We start from the raw sequence: 23,080 nt of genomic DNA on the forward strand, positions 1-23,080 counted from the left end.
CAGCTGGAATGGGCTGCAGTGGGTGGGTGTGGATGGCCCCCATGATCTATGTTCCCTGGTGTTACGCCTTTGAACGTATTACATAAATGGCAAGGGGAGATTAAGATTGCAGATAGAATTTAGGTTGCTAATCAGCTGACCTTAAAACAGGGAGAGTGTCTTGGGTTATCCAGGTGGGCCCAATGTAATCACACAGGCCCTTAAAAGAGGAGAAGACAAAAGAGTCAGCAAGAGACATTCAGCCAAAGAAGGAAATACAGGAGATTCAAAACATAGAGTTCACCCGCCATTGCCAGCTTTGAAGCTAGGAAGGTGGCATAAGACAAGGAATGTGGGCAGTTTCTAGATGCTATCACAAAGAAATGGGACCTCAGTCCTACCACTGCAAACGGCTGATTCTGCTAACAACCTGAATGAGCAAGGAAACAGATTTTCCCCTAGAGCCTCCAGGAACTCAGCCCTGTGACACCTTGACTTTAGCCTGGCCATGCCTGTGTCAGATGTTTGGCCTATAGGACTACAGGATAATAATTTGCATTGTTTTAAGCTGCTAAGTTTGTGACAATTTGTTATTGCAGCCATAGAAAACTAATACAGGGGTGTGCAGAGAAGAGCTATGTTTGGGGGAAGCAGCCCACTGAGAGCCACCACCATGGGGTTCACAATTTCCCAGATACCTCCCCACTATCCCCGTGTGCCATGCTCAGCACTGTCCTCTAGGCCCTTTGTTTCCCAAGTATTGACTAAGATGCTTAGATGTCCCCAGGGGCCAGCCTCTAAGTCCTCAGGTCAGGCCAATGGGAAAACCCAGTGGAAGTCCCTCCCATTCTGACAAATGTCATGACACCTTCCCTTGACACCATCTGCCATAAAGCCAACGAGACTGGTCCTGGTGGAACAACCAAGCCAGACAAAGCCACCACTGGTGCTACTGCTGCACCTGTTAGTCACACCTTCCCTGAGGCTGAATCTGGGCTCTGACTTCTCCCCAGGGCAGATCTGCATGCACAAACACACATGTACACATGCATGCACACACCTGCACACATACACAACCACATGCATGTACCCTGGTTTTCTGTCTGCTCTTTGCCACAGTCTTCTATCCACTCATGCCCCCAAGGCAAAGAGAACCAGCCTGCTGATAGCTAAGAGGTATTGCTCACTAACTTAAATCAGGTGCCTACTCATATTATCTCATTTAATCCTCTCTGCAATCCTGTCAGGTAGAGACTGCTGACTCAGGTTAGGATGCTTGCCTACTGTCACAGAGCTGGGCAGTAGTAAATCCAGGACTGGTACCCAGGGTTCTCCAAAAGCCCAGGCTAGGACCCTCAGAACTCAAGGAGTGGTCCATGGACCAGCGGCATCAGCATCTGTGACCTGACACTCACCCCCCGCCCCCCGGACCTGCTGAATCAGAAGCTGCAGGTTAATAAGTTCCCAGGTGATTCACTTCCCATTGCAGCATTGAGAAGCGCTGTGGAAAGCACTGTTTTCTAAGGTCTGTTGGTTTCAGGTTGTTGTAACCACCTCCTTCCCCAATCTCTCAAGGCCCTTCTCCAGTTGTCTGGCTCTGGCTTCTCAGGTGGGGAGGCCCTCTGCCCAGTGTTGGGGAATAAGCCTGGGCCTGGGACTCAGAAGGAGCAGTCAGCCCACACCACAGCTGGGCAACATCGATCCACGTCTGGCTCTCGGTAGGACGTGCTGCCTGCTGTCTGAGACTCTCCTGGCCCCTCCCTCTCATCTTCCTTCTGCAACACAAGTCTTTGGGCCTCTGTCTAATTCTTTCTTAAAGGGGGCCTCTGGCCATCACGAGTCCCTGCAGTGTCTCCCCCTCTTGAACATTTTGTACCCCTCTCTCACTCCTAGAATGCTCCTGAGTCATGTCACTTCCTCTAGCTGGACACCAAGGGCCTGTCCAAGTTGCCATCAGAAGAGAGGCAAGCGGCTGCTTGGGAAGCCTGGCTAAGCTCACAGGAAATGTCTGACACCACAAGGCAAGCGGGGTTTGGCCTCCCAAAGCAAAACACAGCTGGGCTGACAGCAGGCCGCTCGGACTTTCCCAGATTTCATGGTACTGAGGTCCCAGAGCAGAGGGAGGCCTGGGCTGGCCTGGAGGCTGCAGCTCATTAAAAACATCACAGTAGCCCCTGGCCAGGGAGCCTATGAAGCTCAAAGAGGGCAGCCCTGCTGTGGACCCGCAGACCTCACCCTGGGCCTTCGCCCTCCAGCACCTCTTGCACGTTCGAAACTTTGCTGGCAGGTCAAAGGCTCCCATAGCTTGTCCTTTCTTCCCAGCATCTTCCTCTCCCCAGCATCAAGTCTCATTCATTTACTCAGTCAATTTCTGTTTATTGAGCACCTACAGTGCTAGGTACCAAGGCCACGTTCATGAATGAGCAGTCCCTGCTCTTGGGAGCTCCTGGTCCAGGGAGCAAATAAACAGTCCGCCCCAAGGCAGAGTGAAAAGTACTATACAGGAAAGCAGGAGCCTCACTTCCTCCTGTACTCTGAGCAGCACAGGGGGCTGTTCCCTCAGCTCCAGGCCCAGGGTGAGGGTTCAGTGACAACTCTTCAGTTTGAACCAAGTGACAGAGTGCAAATGCAGACTGAGCATTGAGATGGAGTCCCTGCCTTCCAGGGCACAGGCCACCCAGGCTGATCACAGACACAGGGCACAGGCCCACAGGGATGTGTGCCACGCATGTGCTGCAGGCAGTCAGAGAGCTAGGTGAAAGTGATTGGGGAGGGGAGGTTTGGAGGAAGCGGAACAGGCCTTGAAGAATGTGAGGAGCAAGCAGGATGGTTTGGCAAGATGGGGCAGGGGATGTCAGACGCCTCCCTCGGATTCAAGGGTGGGAGGGCAGGAGATCAGTGCATTATAAAATGAATGACTCACACAAGCCAAAAGAGAGCTCACAGTGGGAAAGCCCCACTGGAAGGACTCTGCTCCCACCCTGTCCCTGGTGAGCCCCAGAGCTGGTACACTGGGGGTCCTCCAGTCGCCTTCCCACCACCTGGGACCCATAGCTGAGACTAATCAGAGGAAGGCTCAGACCCTGCTCTACTGCTCCCTGTGTTGTCCACCTAGACACTTAACTCTGCTCCCCTCTCTGTACCAGCGTCCCTGGATCTTGGCCCAAGGGTTTGACTCCTAATTTTGACCTTGGAGCTCCCTACGCTTCAACCTGAGTTCATCTGCTTTTGGCTGCCTTTGGAAACTACCTGCTTGAGTGGTCAGGCCCTGGAACTCCACCTTATGAAGACCCTGTTTGGCCAAGCCCCCTCTTTACACTCTCCGAACCATTGCAAGCGCCTTTTGTTTCTCTCCTGAGTGTTCAGCTGGGGACCTGACCTTACAGTCAGCCTTCTCTCCCTGGTTCTCCCAGCCTCCGAAAGGGCAAATCCTTTTTTTCCCCTTAGTTCAGCAAGACAAGGTTGCAACATTTCACAAAGAACTTCCTAAGTAGAAAGGGAATGGAAAAACTAACCTGAAAAACTGAAAGGAAACACAGCTCTCTAGAAACAGACCAGTTTACAAAGTTCAGATTTCCTGTCCAGAGCTAGAAAGAGTCTAGCCAGTTTGGCCCGCAAGAAGGCCAGGGAATCCTGCCCATGAACGTTCCCTTTGCCCCCTTTCTTTCTCCCTTCCCCCACACGCTCCTTCTCTTCTCCTCCAAGGAGAGAGGTTAGCGTTGGGTGGTGAGTGAATTGAAGGGATTCTCCTGGCAGAGGCTTCCTTTCTGCATGCATCACAGAGACCACAGGTGGAGAAGGAGGAGAAGGAGACATTTATAAAGTTTACTATGTGCCAGGCGCTGTTCTAAGCGCTTTCCTTGTGTTAACTAACCTAATCCTTACAACAATTCCATGATTATGGTTATCATCATCGTCCCCACCCTGCTGATGAGGAGTCAGAGAGGCAACTTGTCCAAGGTCACCCACGTAGGAAGTGGCCATGCCAAGACTGGAAACGAGAGAGCCTGGCCCTAGCCCTGGCAGGATGGCGCAGTTAGTTGGAATGTCATCCTGTGCATGAAAATGTTGTGGGTTTGAGCACCTGTCGGGGCGCCTACGATGTTCCTCTCTCTTCCTCTCTTTCCCCCTTCCACTCTCTCTAAGATCAACAAATATACATTCAGGTGAAGATTTTTAAAAAGAGAGAGAGAGCCCGGTCCCAGGGACGTGCCCTCCTCAGCCTTCTCCCACCTCCCACCTCCCCTGTCCACCCCAGCCTGGCAAAGCCTATGCCTAGCCCAACCCCTGCACACCTGCTCTCCCCACACCCCTGGTGGGGGCAGGGAAAGGGGAGGGCAGTGGGGAGGAGGGAAGGGAGAACAGCTCTGGCCTTCTTCAAGATCTCCCTCAAATGGTCCTGAAGAAAAAGTCCCAGCCTGACATCCCCCTGAGGAGGGGACTTACCTGGCCGGTGGCAGCTGTGATGTTGGCGGCCGCATCCTGAGCGCTGTGCTTTCTCTGGCTGGGCTGCTCCTGCGCAAGTTGGGTGAACCCTCGGCTGAGCGTCGGGGGGCTGGCCTGGAGTTCTGGGGGTCAAATTCCTCCTCGGGGATGATCTCCTCGCAGTGGGCTCCACGGAAGCCAGAGCGGCACACGCAGAGCTGGGGCCGGCTGCAGGAGCCCCTGTTCTGGCATGGTGGCTGGCACACGGCTAGGGAGACAGGGAGAGAGGTGAGGGCAGGAGCCAACACCCGCTGTCTGAAGGGCCCCTGCCTTGTGCTGCTTGGCCTCCTCCACTCAAGCAGGAAGCCAACTGCTGGCCTCCGAAGGCTCCCTGGCCCCCTCTCTCTTTCCCCTCCACCCACAGACCTTGGGGTGAGGTTTGCCCCTTATCTTTGGACAACTGAAGACTGAACAACCAGAGGTGTGGAGCTGCTCCCACCACCACCTCCAGCAGAATCTCCTGATACGGTGTTATACACTTCAGAGTCCATTTTTTGTTGTCCGTCTCTACCAGACTGGAAGTCCCATGAGGGCAGACATTCAGACGTTTTATTTTGTTTCCTTCTGGAGCTCCAGAACTTGGAATAGAGACTGTCACAGAATAGATTTTCGATAAATACTGAATGGATGAATGAATGAATGAACAATAAATAGAATCTCTTTAATGGGAAAGGGCTCAACATTGGCCTGAAAATCAGGGATTTGAGTTGCTGGGGGGTTTTCTGTCTTCCATGAATCATGTGATCTTGACCTCACTGAACCTCAGTTTCCTCATGAATCATATGAGGGTGGGCTGAGGGGGTGGGGGGATCCTAAGGGTCTCTCAAGGGCATCTTCAGCATGACAGTCTGTCCTCTTCTTCCTCTTTGGAGAACATCTGTTCAGAAGCTCCCACCTGCCTTTGCAAGTGGTGGAACTCCTGACTGGAAGCTGGAAGGATTCTGCCTCCTGAGCCCTGGGTCCAGCCTGGGGGTAAAGTGGGGTTAAACAGGACCCCTTCTTCCAAGTTAGCACTCTGCAGCAGGTACTGGCCATGGGGGCCATGACTTCTCTTCTCTTCACTGCCTTTCATCACCTTACGACATCATCACCTGCAGTGACCAGTGGCCAAGGGAGGGTCACATGCAGGAACACACAGTGGAGAACCCAGGAGAGCATAGTCGGGCTCACGCTGGGCCCTCTAAACCCAATGTCTCCTCCATTCTGTCACTCACTCATTCAGTAAACATTGGCTGAGATGCTACTCTGTGCTAGGCACAAGGGACAGAGTCTTTGGCTACATGAAGCTCGCAGTTGAGTGAGGGAGACCAATAAGAAACAAGAAAACAATGTTGTTTCAGGCAGTATCACGGGTGACACGGCGGTCTGTGCCTGACCAGGAGCTTTAGATGGGGTGGTGAGGACAGGCCTCTCTGAACAGTGAGAGGCTGGGACTGGTGCAAAGGAGGTGGGCGGGCAAAGCCATGGGCAGATGCTTTCAGGCAGAGGGATAGGCAAGTACAGAACCCTGGAGGCTGGAGGAACACAGAATGTTCAAGGGATTTTTTAGAGATGCAGGGAGGCTGGAGTCTGCTGACAGAGTGGGAGGGTGTCCATCGAGGAAAGCAGAGGCAGATTTCGCAGCCTCCACCTGATGACCCACCAGGTCCCCATCACCACCACCACCGCCACCAGAGACCAGCTCCACAGCCCAACCGGGGCCAGCAAGGCCCAGGCCAGGTCTCTGGCCTGGTTCATTTTAGGGAGGGAGTAGAAAGGGAAGGCCTAAGGTTTTCCATGTGGACCACAGATGCTGCATCATGCCTAGTCCCTGGGAGCCCCACCTCTCTGCTGACAGAGACCCAAAGCCTGGCCGTGGGTGAGGGGAAGGTCACTCAGCTGTCACCCTGATGAGGTGTAGCTTCCTCCTTTGAGTGAGTGGTCCTTGCCTTTAAGAAGGCCTCTCGAAACCAACCTAGCTTCCACCCTTCCCCTCCTGGGCCCATTCTTGACTTTAACAACACCTTACATTCGAAAACACGAGGCCCCAGACTGTGTCTCACAGCGACTCGCTTACTTCTGGTTCTGCCTTACTTGCTAATACATTCTGCAAATATTTAGTAAGCACCCTCTCTTTGTTGTACTGGGTGCTGGGGGTGCACAGACAAGACTGGACCCTGTGTGGAGGAAGCTCTGCCCAGTGGTGAGTTCCTCAGAACCATGGAAGCCCCGCACCACGCAGGGGGTTAGGTCCTCAGTGCAGGCCAGGGCTGGCAAGCTTTGGTTGGTACAATGAACAGCTCATGGAAAATGGGTAGTTAGGGAGGAAAACTATAAAAACAGCATGTAATATGTATACATTGCGGTAAATAAAAATTCTAAAAAGGTTTCCAAACCAGCCAGATTTGTTGGTGGAAAAAAACCTACGTGGGAAGATAACCTTTCTGGATCAGATCTTCTAAGAAAGATTTTCCAACAAGTTTCAGGTTTTCAGAGGTGTTGAGCCAGGACTTCATTTGCATCTGCTCTCCTGTTGTTATTCCTAAGTCTCAGCAAGAACTGACTTCCTCACTAAATAAACACTTCAGCTTTGTTCTGAGCTGAGCCTCTGCATTAGGGGATTGGAGCATAAACGCCTCTCCTCTCTCTCCGTTCCCCCCAAATTGCACCCAAATGGGCCCAAATGGTAACTCCAAGTGCCTGTCTATGAAAGGATACCTTCCTATGACAGTTTTCGCTGGTAAAACTAAGGGATATAAAAAGTTTCCTGAGTTTTTTGTAATGTTTTTCCCATTTAAAAAATGTCTTGCTTTGAAATTATATCTCTTCTACTTTTTTGGTGTTAAAATGTTCTTTTTTAATTAAAGGTGATGGCAAATGGTAGTTTGTTTTTCTAACATCTTCACTTGTAAAAATGGAAAGCTGGCTACTGGACTTTGGTGCCAAAAATGTTTTTGGATATTTTACTGGTGCATTGAAATCTCAGAATGGCTGATGGCATTGGCTGCTGGATAAAGCAAAGAAAGACATGCTGAGGGTCTCGCAGAGGCAGTTCCATGCAGCAGTGTGCGAATTTTAAGAGAAAATTCAAACATGGAGGAACGTAAAGTCTTTATGTTTTACTTTTAGAGCCTCACTCCTCCCATTCTTCCTCAAGAGTAGAGACTGTGTGCCTTACACAATCACCCCAGGATGGGGGATGTGGCTTGAACAAATCTTTGTTGACTGATTATTGGTAAAGTGTTAGGAAGCACAATGACACGATGTCCATGTTTGATTGATTATTGGTGAATAGTTATCAAGCACGATGCCATGCTATCCGTGTTTAGGCATCGAGGACACACCCTGGCCCCTCCCTGTTGGAAGCCCCATCCTCAGACAACGGGAAAATGATGCTATTACCAGCTTCCCTATGCCCACTGCCAGTGCCAGTCCTTGGCCATTCATAATCTGGGCCCCTCCACACTCCCCTGGCACTCTCTTCCTCACCAAGGATTGGGCATGTGGAAAGTTTCAGCTTTGGGAGTTTAGCTCTGTGGAGTTAGCAGGATGCCAAAAGAGAGGGGAATAAAAAGGAAACTCTCAAAGTTGCTTTCAAAGTAAGAAATAGAAGGCATTGTTCCTCCAACCCTCCCCACCTTCTGGCTGTGCCCCTTCTACCTTCTCTCAGCTCCAAAACAGTCAAGCGGAGATTTGCTCAGATTTTCCACACAAAACCCCCACCTTTGGGAGGAGACCAAATTTGGAATGGGCAGGCCTGGGGAAGATTCTGGAAACAGCTCCCACTATTTGGGCCACTTATCTCCTAGCACATGGGCTGCTCCTACCATTCGAGCAGAGCCTCTTTGGTCAATTACTTGGTAGCAGTAAGAACATGGAATAGGGGGTCAGTAGGATTTAGTCTGACTCCAGCTTAGCCACATCCCAGTTGAATTACCTTGGGCACATCTCATCTCATTGAGATTCTTCAACCGGTGCCTCAGGCGTCTCATCCATAAAGTAGGTCTGATAGTTCTTGCCTCATAGAGTTGTTGTGAGTCTCAACAGAGATCATAGATGGGGAAGCACTTTGTATTCTTGAAAGCTGTGCTGTTCAACATAGTCTAATGCGGTAGCTGCAAGCTATATCTAAGATAAAACTGGTCAAAGCTAAATAAAATTTAAAATTCAGTTTCTCACTTGTACTAGGGCTCAGTAGCCACATGTGGCTCATTCCTAACCACGTGGCTACCATATTGAACAGAACGACACAGAGCATGTCCATTGTTACAGAAAGTGCTATTGGGCAGCAGTGTAAAGCTTTAAAAACAGTAAAACCCACCACAACCCCAATGGCAGAGGCAAGAGGGCTTCTGACCATCTCTGCTATGACCCTTTTCCCAGAGAAAAGCAATGTCAATGCCGCCTCTGGTTAGAGAGATGGATAGGTCCTATGGTCCTGAAGGCAGGGCTACTTTCCAGGTGTTAAATTCAGCCAGTCCCCTCTCTACCTCAGCGAAGGCTTTTGTCACCAGGTCTCTCTCCAGGGCCCCCAGAGACTCCTCCTCCCTTTATAACCCCTTAGAGGAGAGGCACTGACTTAGGGGTGGGCCGCTCAGGCCTGTACCCCTCTTGTCTGGAAGGTAAACCTCAGCTCCAGGTCAGACTCACCCCCACACCTGAAGCTCAGCTGCTCCTCCAATAAACCTCCATCTTCCCTACAATTTATGTCAGTGGGACACCAAGAACCTACCCATGGAGCTACTCGATTCCTCCTTCACAGAAAGGGGATCAGATGTCAGAGATCCCTGAGTCCAGTGAAATTCTTGCCTGGCTCCCACACCTTAGAATCCACCTGGGGACTTATCCTCTCCACACCCAAGCTCTGCCTGGGGTCTGTGTCCCCAGGTCCCGACCCCAGGCAGAGGGAGAAGGCAGGGCCTCCAGGGTTCGCCCCGCTCCCACCACAGCTGTGCTGGGGCCGCAGCTCAGGACGGCTGGAAACAGCACTGGGGCTCGGGGGCCAGCCAAACGCCCGGCTCCAAAATAGCAGTTGTGTTCACATAAAAGCCTCTAATGAGAGAAAGATGCCGTTCTTGGCCCCTCGCGCGCTCTTTGCAGACGCTGTCTGGCAGGCAGAGTGGGCCTCTACCGTTTGGCAGAGGGAGGGGAGGAAAGGGAGGTGTGAGTCAGACCTTGGCCCCCAGCCCCTCTGCATGGACCGCCCTGCTAATTGCATTAACAAACGCCTGGATGCTGGGCCAGTTGGAGGCCAGGGCCAGGGAGCAGCCCCAATTCCCACGGGCTCTAGCAGGCATGAGGAGGGGGACCGCGGGCAGGGCTGTGGCCCAGGGCTGAGGCACGGGTTCCCCTCCAGCTCCTGCTCCAAAGCAGAAGAGTCACTGTCCACCCTGCCATGGACCCAAGGGCATTGTCTTGAAGGAGGCAGGGCTGCGGAGGCCTTAGTGCCAGGGGGCTGCCTGGAGATTAGAGAAAGATGGGAGGGGGGCTTGGGGCAGCCCCCATGAGGGATGAGCTGGGGACCCGTCTTTCCCAGGGGAGCAGCTGAAGGGCATGGAAGAGAGTTGTGTGGCTGACCAGGAGCCAGCCAAGCCGTCCCACAGTAGCACCAGCAGTTCAAGCCATGTTGTTGGGTAGAGGAGAAGCAGCAGCAGGCACATAGGAGGGGCCAGGACAGAGAGGGACATGATGGCCACACACAGGGAGAAGGGGGCTGAATGTTTGCGTGCCCAGGACCCAGCAAGGTCAGGAGAGTAGAGCGCCACTCCTGCGTACAACACAGCCACGTCCGGAGCAGAAGCGTGTAGGAGAGCGTGGCCTTGCTGTTAAGAGACCTGCTTTTGGGTTCCATTGTCAAGTTTCTTCACTTCTATGAGCCTCAGTGTCGTCTAAATAATGGCCATGCATCTCATATTTCCTATTAGCCTAAGATGGTAAGCGAGCCAGATGCTGTCCTCTTCTTTATGGACCTTTCAACTAAGAGAGACTGTCACAGAACAAGTGAACAAACAAGCAGAAGACCATAAATCAGGATGTGAGTTCTGGGGGAAACAGTGAAGGGGCTGAGGTCCAGTGTAATGAGGCTGGTGGGGGCAGCTCCAGACTGAGTGGTGTGGGGAGCTCCTCTGAGAAGGGGGGCTAGGACTGGAGTCTGGGAAGAGGACAAGGAGCCAAACGCGTGAAGGGAGGAGGAGAAGCAAGAGCCCCAAGATGGACGTTCCAGGGGCCCAGGCTGGATTTGGTGAGCAAGCAGGTGAGTGCGGAGACGAGGCCAGATACGCCGCAGCAGGAAGGTGTGGAGAGGGATGTGTTATGATCTAATTTATGGAGAAAGAGCCAGAGGGTAAGGGGGACAGGGGGTGAGCAGTCAGCTGGCGGCTGCCGTCACCCAGGAGAGGGTGCTGGGGCCCTGGACTAGAGAGGCAGCAGGGGAAGAAGCAGGGAGCAGCAGGCAGGTTCCCCAGAGATTTAGGAAGTAAAACAAGCCGGGTTCATGACAGATTGGAGATAAAGCCTGAGGGGGAAGAAGGTGTCTCAGGGGGTCCCCAGGTGTCTGCCTTGAGCATTCAGGTGGATGCGGATGCCCTTGAACAGGGTGGGTGAGACCTGCCAGGGGAGTTGCCTCGGAGGGAGGGAAATCACAAGTTCGTTTTGGACAAGTTGGGGTGGGGATGTCTGGGAGGCATCAAGAGCAGATGTCGAGGAGGCAGTGGGACGAAGGAGTTTGGAGGTTGGAGGAGAGGTCTGGCTAAAGATACTTGTACAAGTATAAATCTGGGCGTCGTCAGCCCAAAGACGATGTTTACATCCACGGGAATGCATTAGATCGTTCCAGGAGCCATGCAGCAAGAAAGCAATGAGGAGGACCCAGGACCCAGTTCTGGGAGGCCACGCTGAGTTGTTGGGTAGAGGAGAAGCAGCAGCAGGCACACAGGAGGGGCCAGGACAGAGAGGGACATGATGGCCACACACAGGGTGAAGGGGGTTGAAGTGTTTAGCGTGGTCCCTGGCACAGAGAGAGCATTGTACTATTATTGCCGCATGTTAATTATTTGGCATGGTGCCTATTGGTGCTCAGTAATGGGGAGCAAATAATGCTTGGCTTGGCTCCCATGGTCCCCCCTTTGTGTTGGGGATTTGGAAGATCTGGGTATACTAGTCCTTGGGCAGCCCTACATTAAGATGCTGGGTCGAAAAAAACAAGCCAGCCAAGGAGGTGAGAAGAGGCAGCTGGGATGGCAGAAGGAAACTACTAGGTCACCCACATGATCGTTTGTCCACTGAGTCCCTTCACAAACGTGTGCCGAGTAGGCAGAGAGGGCCAGCACTGCACTGCTATCAACAGGACACAGCACTTAGACCCCTGGGTAAGAACATCTTCTAAATTAGATCCAAAGGAGATGCACCTGCTCACCAGAAAGATCTAAGGTGCCCGTAGGTGGTAAGAGAAGAGACAGATGGTCTCCTGCTGGAACTGCACTTTTCATGTTAGCTGGGTTCACTGAGGTCATGTGATTATTCCCCTTAGCCACCTCCCACCTTCCTCTCCACCACTCCAGCTCCTGGCGGTTTGTAACCAATCAGTAAAGAACCTGCAAATCACACCCCTGCCCTGAACCCTTTCTTGAATGTTTGCTCAGCAAATGACCCTGGGCTCATTTCTTTACATGTATCTCTTTTCTTCTTTCTTACAACTACTATAAGTGCTATTCTCACCCCATTTGACATATGGGGAAACTGAAGCTGGGGGTGACCAAGCAGTTGCCTGAGATCACCATGCTAGTAAGTGAAAGAGCAACTTTGGGATGAGGTCATTACAGAGCTGGGGTGGGTGGGCTAGGGAAGTTCTCTCAGGGAAGCCAAGGCAAAAGCCCAGATCACAAGGGTTGGAGTCCCTGTGGAACTGAGATGGGGACTGGAATGAAAGCCACGCAGAGGCTTTGGACCAAGAAGACAGGAACAAATACCCAGAGTGCTCCAGGATCTCCTGGGGGGCCTCCTGAGCACTGTGGGGAGTTCTCTGGAAGGGCTGACAGGCCTGGGGCTGCAGAGGGCCTCCCTGCAGCGCAGTCCTGGGCCAGGTCCTGTATTATTCAGTACACGCTTACTGAGCCTTTACTTTGTGTCCAGTGACCACTGGTTACTGAGCAGCATGCTGGGGGTCAAGAGACAGTTCCTGTTCTCAACATGAAGGCTGAACGTGAAGGAAGCACATAGGACATGCCAGGCCCTGCAGTGAACATTTAACATGCGTTTTCTCATTCATTCTTTGTGACTATGTGAGGCAGAGCCTAATAGTCACGTGTTATAGGAGAGGAAACTGAGGCACAGAGAGTTTAAGCACCTTGCCCGCAGTCACATAGCTGGGGCATTTAAGCCCAGGCAGGCAGCACAGTCGCCTGGATCTAGATTAAGACAATAGCTAAACTTGGCTCTGCTGATTTCCAGCTGCAAGGCTAGGATAAATCGCTAACCTCTGTGATCTATATATGAGAATAAAGATCAAATCTAGTTTACAGCATTGCTGTGAGGATTAAAAATTAATAACACAAAGTCCTGACCCACCCAGTAAGAGCTACAGAGTGTTATTATTAATCTCCCCAAAACAACTCTTGTTGATTATTATACCCACTATACAGATGAGGCTCTTTGGCAAAAGAGGGCCAGTCACTTGCCTGAGGACAGAGCTGGGATTCAACCCTACCACTCCTTGGATCTGGCACCAGAATTCAAAGCACAGGCTCTCAGCCTTAAAAGCCTTACTGCTGTGGGGTAGAGGGGGAGTAATCCACCCAGCCCCAGCCCCTGTGCAGCTAGGCTGAGATACAATGAGAATTTAAAGAATTCTTCAAATCCTCTTCCCATTGTGTGTATGGGCTGGGGTGGTGATGAGGGCGAGCCAGTCTGGGAAGACTGGACAGTCTTCCAAAAGCTCTAACTGTAAACAGGACCCGCTCACCCCACACTCTACAACCCTACCCCTCAGCTGAGCGGGCCAGGCAGGCTCTAATCGGCAGCCTCTGCAGATGCATAAACACATAAACCGTAGGGCAGAGCTGGCAAAGCCACAGAAGGACAGGCAGATACCAAGATGAGAAAAGGAGAGAGGGCCCAGCTCAAGGCCCCGCCAAGGCAGAAGGAGGCGTTGTGGCTCCAGCAACGGCCACCTGCAGATATAGTGGCTCCCTGTGTCCAGGGGCAGGGCAGGGGTGAAGGATGGGGCCTGCCAGGGAGATGGGCTTGTATGTTGCAGCAGCCTAGGTGAGAGGGGGTGAGAGGGGACCAAGGGGTGGTCCCGGGGCTCATCACTCCCTGTGCATGAGTTGGAACCACGGATATCTGGGAGACATCAGGGGACAGACTGAGTCTTCACACGGTTCTGGGACTAGACTTTATTCTTGGCAGTGGGAGGGTGTCACACATCGTCCTTGTCAGCCCTCCTCTCCTTCTGGTCGAGAAGTGACCCCACATGTGTGAAACTGCTAGGACAGTCCTGAGCATTCCCTGGTGTCAGCAGTCTCAGCTCCAGCCAGAGGGGCAGCTGTGGGGAGGGGAGAGGAGAGGGAGCCGGCAAACCAGCTAACAGAGTGTGGAGCCAAGAGCCCTACATTCTACCAAGCTCGGGACCAGCCATTCGGGGCCAACGCCTTGCTGCCCACGTGGTTTTTGTTAGGCTCATTAGCAGAGAAACAGCAACAAGCAAACAGCACAGGGCCCAGCTAATTAGCACACAGACCTTCAGTGGGAAGCTGACTTCCAAGTGGGAAAGGCCGACGCCCACTGGCCGTTCCTCCAGGAGAACTGCCAGCCTGCCTTTGTGGGCCAGGGGGCGACCTGGGAGCAGCGGGGTGAGAGGGCCTGGGAGGGAAATCACAGGGGCTGAGGACCCCCAGGGTGGAGTGGGTATTGGCCACAAGCTAGAGCAGCCCCCTGCTGGGGCAGGAGGGTTTACGCACACGTTGGTTCTGACAATCTGCAGACTCACCCAACTTTGTGTTTCCAATGTCGAAACTCCAGTCTGGCAGAGATTAATGCTGGAAAATCACGTGCAAGTTAGGAAGCTGAGAACCTCCCGGGCTGGAGGGCCAGAGCAAGGCCCATGGCCGGACCTCTTCGGCAGCTGGTGAGAAGCCCCACCACCACCCTGCTCCAGCTTCAATTCAAACCTCAGCAACACTCTCCGCTAAGCTGGCTAGAACATGCCAACCCCCCTCACCATCTCCAACCCCAAATCCCTTCCAAGGTCTCCAGAGTCTCCAGAGGCCCTGCTACTCAAAGGGTGGTCCCTGGACCAGCATCAGCATCAGCATCCCCTGGGAAGTTGTTAAAAGCACAGACTCTCCAGTCCTGCTCCACAGGAGCTCAATCAGAATCTGCACTTTAATAAGACCCCAGAGGATTCAGGAGCATATTCTAATATGAGTAGAACCCCCAAGGCAGTTCTTCCTATGATGGACCCCAAACTATGCTCACTGTCTTCAGCTCTGGCTAGAATCACCTGGGGTGCTTAAAAAAAATACCAGCGCTTCTGCTGAGCATAAAACTATCTACATCCCTGGCTTCTGTGCCCAGGGGAGCCACTGATTTTGAGTCCCAGATCCTCCTCTAATGAGGTGTGGATCTTGACCTAGTCACCACTTCTCTGAGGCTCACTGTCCTCATCTTTAAAATTATGAGGTGTCCCCCCAACTCTTCCTCCAGCCACAGAGGGTCTGTCCTCTGAGAGCCCGCACTAAACCAGGAACCCTGAAGAGGAAAGAACTTCCAGGCAGACTATCTGCTTTGCTGTTTGTTTTTGAATTTGGGGTTTCGATTTCTTTATCTGGAGATCCTTAGAGAGGCCCAAGATTCTGCCTGAGCATCATCATCTGACTGGGAGAGGTCAAGGCCAAGATAGAAACAGGAGCCTGGGAGCCAGCACCCCCATCCCCACAGGGGTGGAAGCAGCCCCATCTCACCCCTGCCTCATCCCCATCTCGGGAGGCATCAGAACCAGAGATGAGGGCCTCCACCAGGGCTACAAACACCACAGGTTTTGTCTTGCATCTGGAAACCCTCCCACTGCAAAGGGCCTGTGGGCTTGTCCTTGGACTGCAAGGGGGCGCTGAGGCTTTGCAGCCAGGCTTAGGGCCAGCCTAAGGACAGTGGCAGCTGCAGGAAGGACAGTTTGAGTGAGCTCCTGGAGCTGCCACACAGACCTGGGGAGCTGATGAGAGCTCAGGAGGGTCCCTGAGTGTGAGGGAGAAAGATTCAAGGGGCTTTCTGAACCTCCCCCCCAAAACTGTGGTTACCTGTGGGGATCCCAAATTCCAGAAGGCCCCAGCCTCAGTTGTTGGGAGGGAACAAAGCCCATGGAGAAAAGTACAGGGTTCTGGAGTCACACTGCCTGGATCTAGCCCCCCGTGTCAGCATTTGGGGTGGAGTATTCTTCACCATGTTTCCCAACTAACCTGAGGCTCGGTTTTCTTATCTATAAGCGGGATCTATAAATACTCACATTATAGGATTACTGAGAGGCTTAGCTAAGATAATGTGTGTAAAGAGCTTAGCACAGTGTTGGGAATATAGTGAATCCTCAGCTATTAGCTAGTAGTGTAGCAGTAGTAGTAGCAACAACAGTGTCAGTAGCCGCAGTAGTATTAATGGTGATGGTAGTTAGTAGTAATGATAGTAGCATCAATGGTAGACACGGTAGTAGTAATGGTACTAGTGGTAGTAGTAGTAATGGTGGTGGTGGTAGTAGTAGTAATGGTAATAGCAGTGATGGTGACAGTAGTGGTAATCATGGTAGTAGTAGTAAAGTGTCATCCCTAGTTCACAGTTGTACAAAGTGAGGCTCAGAAAGTAAGCAAAGATATGTGGTAGGAGGTTGTAGTGATCAAGAAAAGGGACCTTGAAGTCAGTTTACCTCAGTTCAAATTCTGCCATTGAGCCAGTGACCTATCAGTGCCTCAGTTTCCACATCTGCCAAATGGATGGTGGTACTACTTGCCCCATGGGAATGTCGGTGCACCTTGCACAAAATCAGTACTGTGTGGTTATCAGCTCTTGTCCTTGTTGCTGCCTCTGACACCATCAGTGGAAGCTTGGGTATAGAGCCCCTGACTCATCCTTGGTCTCCACATAACTAGGATGACTATTCTCTCTTTTCTCTCATCTGGGGCCAGCCTGCTGGCTTCAGAGTAGACCAAAGGAAGGCTGCTCCAGACACGGGATCAGAGCCTCATCTGACCATCCTGGCAGGATGCCTGACAGAGGCCAGAACCAGAGGATGGATTCCCATAGCCATGCACTGTGAATGGTGCCCTAGGAATGTGCAATGAAGAGGCTCTGGGGCCAACCATGTTCTACAGACCACAGGGGTGTATGGGCACCCAAGGGACTCTGCAGGCATGGCAAGTGAGGGGCTAATGCAGTGGGTAGCAGCAAGAGAGTACAGGGAGCTTTAAGAACATAAATGGGGCTTTTATTTGAGATGTTGTTTCCAATTGGAGGCATTCTATAATCTTTTCCCTCCCAGGGAACATTGCCTCTATTCCAGAGAGGAGCCACATCCACAAGAGGCAGATTGTGGAAGACACTTCTGCTCCAGGTTCTGGAGTCCCCATACCCAGCCCACTTCAAAGGAGAGAGAAGAAGGGTCGGTGGGGCAGAGGCACTCACGTTTGATACAGTGGTTGGTGCTGTTCGCTGTTGTCCATCCTGGGCAGCACTTTCTCCCGCAGACGTTCCTCCTGTGGGGTCACCAAAACAGGGTCAGGTATAAGGACACTCAGAAAGGGACTAATCACAGGGCCCCTCTGGTGGTCCTGCCCCTACAGGAGAACACTCTGTCAGGCTGGGCAGATTGTCCCCCTTATCTAGGGAGGCTGCATGGCCTGGGGAGGCACTTTGGGAATTCAATCCTGACTCTGCCATTCTCTGCATCCCTCCATCTGTACAATACAGAGCCCAATGGGACAATAATGACAAGTGGTCGTGACGATAATCAAAAAGCAGGTTCAGAGAGGTTCAGTCACCTGCCAAGGCTAAACAATATGTGAGAGGCAGAGACAGATTCAAACCTGGGTTTGCCCAACCCTACATTGCCTGTCACCAAAAACTAGGCACCACGGTCCTTGCGCAACAAATGCTGACAACCCAAGGGGAGCTGGAAGACACACATAACACTCTCTAAAGGACATACATGTGCATCATCTGCAAACAAATGCACATTGGGAGGAGCCTTAGCTCTTGAGCCGGCTAGTGCACAGTAAGACTGAGCACCAGGCTGTAGAATTTCTATTTAAGAGGAGCTTATGAGGTGGCTAGCTGATAGGAAGATGGGGCTGGGAACTTGGGTTAAGCTGCCTCTGCATAAGGAGCTCTCTGTTTTAACTGGGGCAGGCTGGTGGAACTTATGTTACGAGACATGGTCCTTCTCCCAGCTACTCTTTGGTGCTGGCACAAAGGTGCCGACAGGAAACACTGACCTGCATTGACCACTGCAGCACTCACCCCACTCACCCAAACTTTGCTTTCAGGTGTCTGGTGAGGACCCCTGCAGCACCAGCAGGTGCCACCAGCTCTGACTCTCCATCTAAAGACCCAAATGCCTGGACCTGGGTGACTTCCCTAGGAGGGCTCTTCCTAGAGAAGCCCTTGAGGGCCTGACTCTTTGGCTCAGGCTGGGCCTGGCCCTGGCTCCGGCTCCGTGGAGCCCATCATTAACATCAGGAATTATCTGCTGAGCACTCACTGGCTCTGGTGGCAGAGGCACAGACCGGAGAGGCAGGGTGAAGGACAGAGCAGGGGGCCATCCGTGTGGCCTCTGTGGCCAGCATGGCAAGCATCTGGTCCCACTTAGGAATTTGTTTGACATTTGAGTGGACCCCAATGCTTGTGTGGTTTTGGAGCTGTACAAAGCATTCAAAATAAATTCCTGCGGCTTGAAAAAGCTGAGGCTCGTTCCTGGCCCTTTGGCCCAACCTCCCAGGGAGCTCCCAGAATGTCCCCCAACCCCCAGACAAGGGCTGCGCCATTTCGGCCACCTCAAAGCCTTTCTTGACCACTGCCCTCAGCAGCTTCCAGGGTCCACGATGGCTTCCTCCCCATCAGGGCCCAAGCACCGGGTTCTGGAGAAGGGGCTGGCTCTCATACCCAGGGTTTCTGAATGTGTATCCTGGTGTCATAGAAAAACTTTCCAGCCATTTGTAAGTCACTGCTACCCCTTGTGGAGATGACAAGGCCTCTTAAGAGGCCTGGGAGGTCTTCGCGAGGAAACAGACTGCTTGCCTTGGGCGTTTTCTAAGAACTAGGGCCTGTGGAAGCCTAGGTAGCACAGACTGAGGGGCCTGCCTGGCTAGGTGGTCATGGCATAGAGCCCTGCCCAAGGAGGCCCCCCTGAGCCAGCTGTCATCTCAGGTGACCTCAGGATGGCTTTGCAGCTGATTGCCCACAGTGGAACCCTCAGGCCATCAGGGCCACAGTGAGGACTGGCCAGAATCAAAGGCTCTCAGGTGGTGGGCATAGGGGGAGCAGTTTGAAACTGGAAGGGTACTCCAGAGGGATGCAGGTGCCAATGAGGGCCTCTGGGGGTCCTTTTAGGCTGGTACAGAGTTTTGGGTAGAGGCCCAGGGAGGTGGCCAGCTGGGAGATGACCATTCAATGGGCTCTGGCCAGCTGGAGAGAGCAAATGAGCCTGACTAGCTGGGCTATATGCTCAGTGCTTCTGACTCCCTGGAAGGTCATCATCATCATCATCATATGAACCCAACCTTCCAGGTGACACCACTCAGTAAACATTAGCCCAGTATGCATCATCATCGCCTAGCACTTGGGGACACTGCTGGCTAACAGCATGGAACAGTTGCTGTTCCACCTGGGACAAATCTGATTATACGAATCCCTTGTTTAAAATCTCCCATCTCCTCAGCAGCCTCTACAAAGCTAACCAGGCCCCCGCCTGCCTCTGTAGTCTAATTGTCCCCATAACCCCTCCCTCATCTCCCTGACCATCCAAAACCAAGGCTGTGGGCCTCCAAGGATATGAAATTTGTCATCTGCCAATTGCATTCTCTATGGTCACATTTTGATGCATTTGCTCAAGCTGCTCTCTGCCTAAAATGCCTTCCCTCTCTTCTTTGGCGATAAAAATCTTTTGCACTCCAAGACTTCCAAATCAAATGTTACCTCAACTGACACCTACCCAGCCTTCCCCATTCTCCATTTCCTGTGATCTTTTGGTATTGATTATCTTAGGAGGTTGGTTGTATGGGTCTCTCTCCTTAACCATCTTGAGGGTTCTTTCTTTGCCTTTTTTCTGCCTCCAGAGTCTAACACAGTGCCTGACACGTGCGATACATTTAATACGTACTTCTTTGTTTCACTTAATCTAGTGTTTCCCAAAAAGCAGACGAGCAACACAGAGGGCAGGGAAGTGCCATTTTAGGTTCCACGATCACAGAATTCAACAATTCTCAGTCACATGGTGAGAAAGTGATTCCCATGTCAGTGATCTTTCTAGCCCGATTAGGTCAGTGAAAAATATCTGTCTGATGTTAAGTCTGCAAGCCAGTTCCTTCCTCCAACACTTGCCAGTTCCCCTTTTCAACAGGGAGAACACACCACAGGGTTGAGCTTCTTAAGATAATGGTGTCTGACTAGAATTTAAGAACATTTTGTTTTTATTTCCATTTTTTTACAGTTATCTTCTCTTCATGACAAGTGGTACTATTTTCAACTTATGATAGTGATACAAAGTTTCCTAGAAAATGAATTTATTTATGTCAAAAAATGAATCAAGCACTGCTTGTAATAGCAAAAAGGAAAAAAAAGAAAGTAACTCATCTAAATGTCCAAAAACAGAAGGGTGGATAAATAAACTGTGGTATATTCAGAAGTGGAATAATATACAATAGTTCAAATGAATAAACTTGGATTGATTATATTAACATGGTTAAATCTCAAAAATCTAATGAGGAGGGGGGAAAGCAACTTGTAGAAGGGTAATACACTTTGGCATCACTTATGTATGTTTAAATATGCAAAACAAATTGTTATGTTATGGATGCGTGCATCTGTAGTAATAATATAAAAACACATGTTAAAATCACAAGTAAATTTAGGGAGAGAGGAAAGGGAGATGAAGGCAGAGATGAAGGCAAATTTATAGAGGAAATTTCAACTAAAAAAAGTCAGAAGCAAAACGTGCCGAAGTATCAAGGTTTGCTAAAGTTGGATTAAGAGTTATATTATATCCAATACCTTTTTGTGTGTTTGTACAAAACTTCATTATATGAAATACTTTAAAATAAATAAAACACAAATCCTGTTATTTTAGCAGTATATAAATTTAAATAAAACTAATAGAGCAAGAGATAAAAGAGGAAAATATTAAGAAGGTGGTATGCCTTGAGGCTAATTCAAGAAATCCTGAATACTGGGAAATAATGGCTTCAAAAGTCCCCTGAAGTCTGTAAATTTCATTAGCCACTCTGGTTTGTTGTGTGCAATAAATCCCCACTATATTGCAAGTTCCATGAGGACAAAGGCTGTGTTTGCCACAGCTGTATCCCCATCATCCATCATGGTACCTGACATATAGGAGGCTTTCCAAATACTTGTTGACTGCATGAATGAATGCATGAATGCATGCATGAATGAATGAATGAATGAATGAATGATCTCCAGCAGTAGTGATGTAATTCCAAGCTTCACCAGCAGGTGGCACTTGGTCCTTGGCCCGAAGGAACCTACAAGGCAACTGCCAGAGAGACCTGCCTGGCCAGGAGCCAGGGGCCAGAATGCACCTGGGTAGAGAAAGCCCATGAACAAGATTGCCACTCAACCCCTCCCCAGCTTACTTGGAGTGGCTGGTTGGAGTGCCAGAGGAACTCACCCTTTATCAAAGCTGCAGAAAAGAATCTGGGGAAGGAGCCAAATCCAGCATATCATATAATGTATGCACCTGCATACAGCAGGTGTCTGTGGGTGGAACCCAGCCCATGTTCTTACACACCTGTGCACATCTGTCAGCCTTAAGGTGGTGACAATCTGCTTTGCTCATCACTACCTCATTTTGTGATTTCTAATAGTGCACCGTCCCACCCCTACCCTCTGCTACCCCACCTTCCCCCTACCCCCACCTAAATGCCTACAGTATAAGCTCCTCCATGATCTGGCCCAACCTATGCTTTCAGCCTCATGCCCATGGCTCCACTGCACACAGGTGCAGTCCTGCCCCTAGGTCAAGGCCAACAGTGAGAGGCCCTTGTCCTCAGGTAGTGCTATACCTCTAGGCCCCATTCCTGCTACCTCCCTCCTGCTTCCTCATATGCTGCCCATTGAGCACCAGGGACTCCAGCTCACAGAGCCTCCTTGTCCTCTGAGTGACTCAGCCACAACTGCCACATTGCTTTATACTTAACATGAAGCTTATGGTATAAGAAAGCACATTCGTGGGTACATATCTGTTCATTTCTGCAACTCAGTTATAAGTAATTGAGTTGCTCTTCTGGCAAGAACAATGCCTTTGTCTCTGAGACCCATCCCTATCCCATGCTTCCTACCCTTGCTTTTAGGAAGCATGTATTCACTTGCATAGGTCAGGAGAGGAAAATAGCTGAAACATGGCAGATGCTCCATTAACAATCGTTGACTGATTCTGTGTGTAAATGATTTGGCAGTGCATGGGTCTACTCTCTGCGTGATTTAAGTGGGTCCTCCCGTGGGTGGCAGGGCGTTCATTCACTCATTCAACAGGTACTCTTCAACAGATACTTAATGGGCACCACATATATATGCAGCACTCTTCTGGGCACTGGCAACCCAGCAGTGAACAGAACAAAGCCTCTGTTTTCATAGAACTTACATTACCATGGGCTGGGAGACCAGACCATAAACACAGAGACAGAAACATAATATGTCCCAAGGGAATAAGTGCTATGAAGAAACATAAAGCAGGGTGGGGCAGCAATCAGAGAAGGCCGCTCTGAGCAGAGATCTGAAAGAAGCAAAGGCATCCTGCTGAAGTGTGGGAGAAGAGTGCTGCAGCCAAGGAAAACAGCCGGTGCAAAGGCCCTAAGAACATCCTCGGGACTAGAACTGGGGGTACAGGGCCCTTCCTGCTGTGCATCAGAACTAAACCCAACTGGTAAATCGGGACCAGTCCAGAAGGGCTGCCAGACTACTTCCTAGCCTCCGATGGTTCCCCCACCTGTCCCTGCATTGCTCAGGGCTCCCCTGCCCCTGATTCTGGAGACACCTGACATACTCAGGCAAGGCTGAGCGCCTGGCAACCAGGATGATTCCCCGACTGAGGAGCCTCCCCATGCTGCGAGGGCGCCCCCCGGCGGGCAGTGGATGGTTCCTGGGAAGAGGGAAAAAAGTAAATCACAGGGTTGGGAAGAGCCTTAGCCCTGCAAGGTGGCTGAGTCGCGCTGACACTTAGCTACACAGGCGGACACACAAGCCCACTACCCCACATAACCACTGTGCCACAGCCACACCGGGCACAGGCTTCCTGCACAAAGTGCCCCCGAGCCAAAGTCTATCCCCACGTCCAACCATCCGTGTAACCAGGCCAACCTGCACCCAACCAAAACATTTGTCCTAGGTTTCGCTGCCAGCCTCCTTCCCAAAGATGCATCCGCCTTCG

General features: G+C 51.3%; 1 protein-coding gene across 1 annotated transcript in view; it reads right to left on the reverse strand.

Moving 5' to 3' along the window:
* The window catches only part of LTBP2 (latent transforming growth factor beta binding protein 2), an 86,850-nt gene that overhangs the window by 62,703 nt on the left and 1,067 nt on the right, over positions 1-23,080 (reverse strand). Inside the window, exons 2-3 of the mRNA XM_090271159.1 lie at positions 17,107-17,177; positions 4,426-4,672 (exon numbers count right to left, since the gene is read on the reverse strand). Coding sequence (XP_090127285.1) covers positions 4,426-4,672; positions 17,107-17,177 — 318 coding nt within the window. The remainder of the gene's footprint in view (positions 1-4,425; positions 4,673-17,106; positions 17,178-23,080) is intronic.

This window comes from Furipterus horrens, unplaced genomic scaffold, assembly GCF_987537825.1.
Source record: "Furipterus horrens unplaced genomic scaffold, mFurHor1.1.pri manual_scaffold_3, whole genome shotgun sequence".
NCBI lineage: Eukaryota > Metazoa > Chordata > Mammalia > Chiroptera > Furipteridae > Furipterus > Furipterus horrens.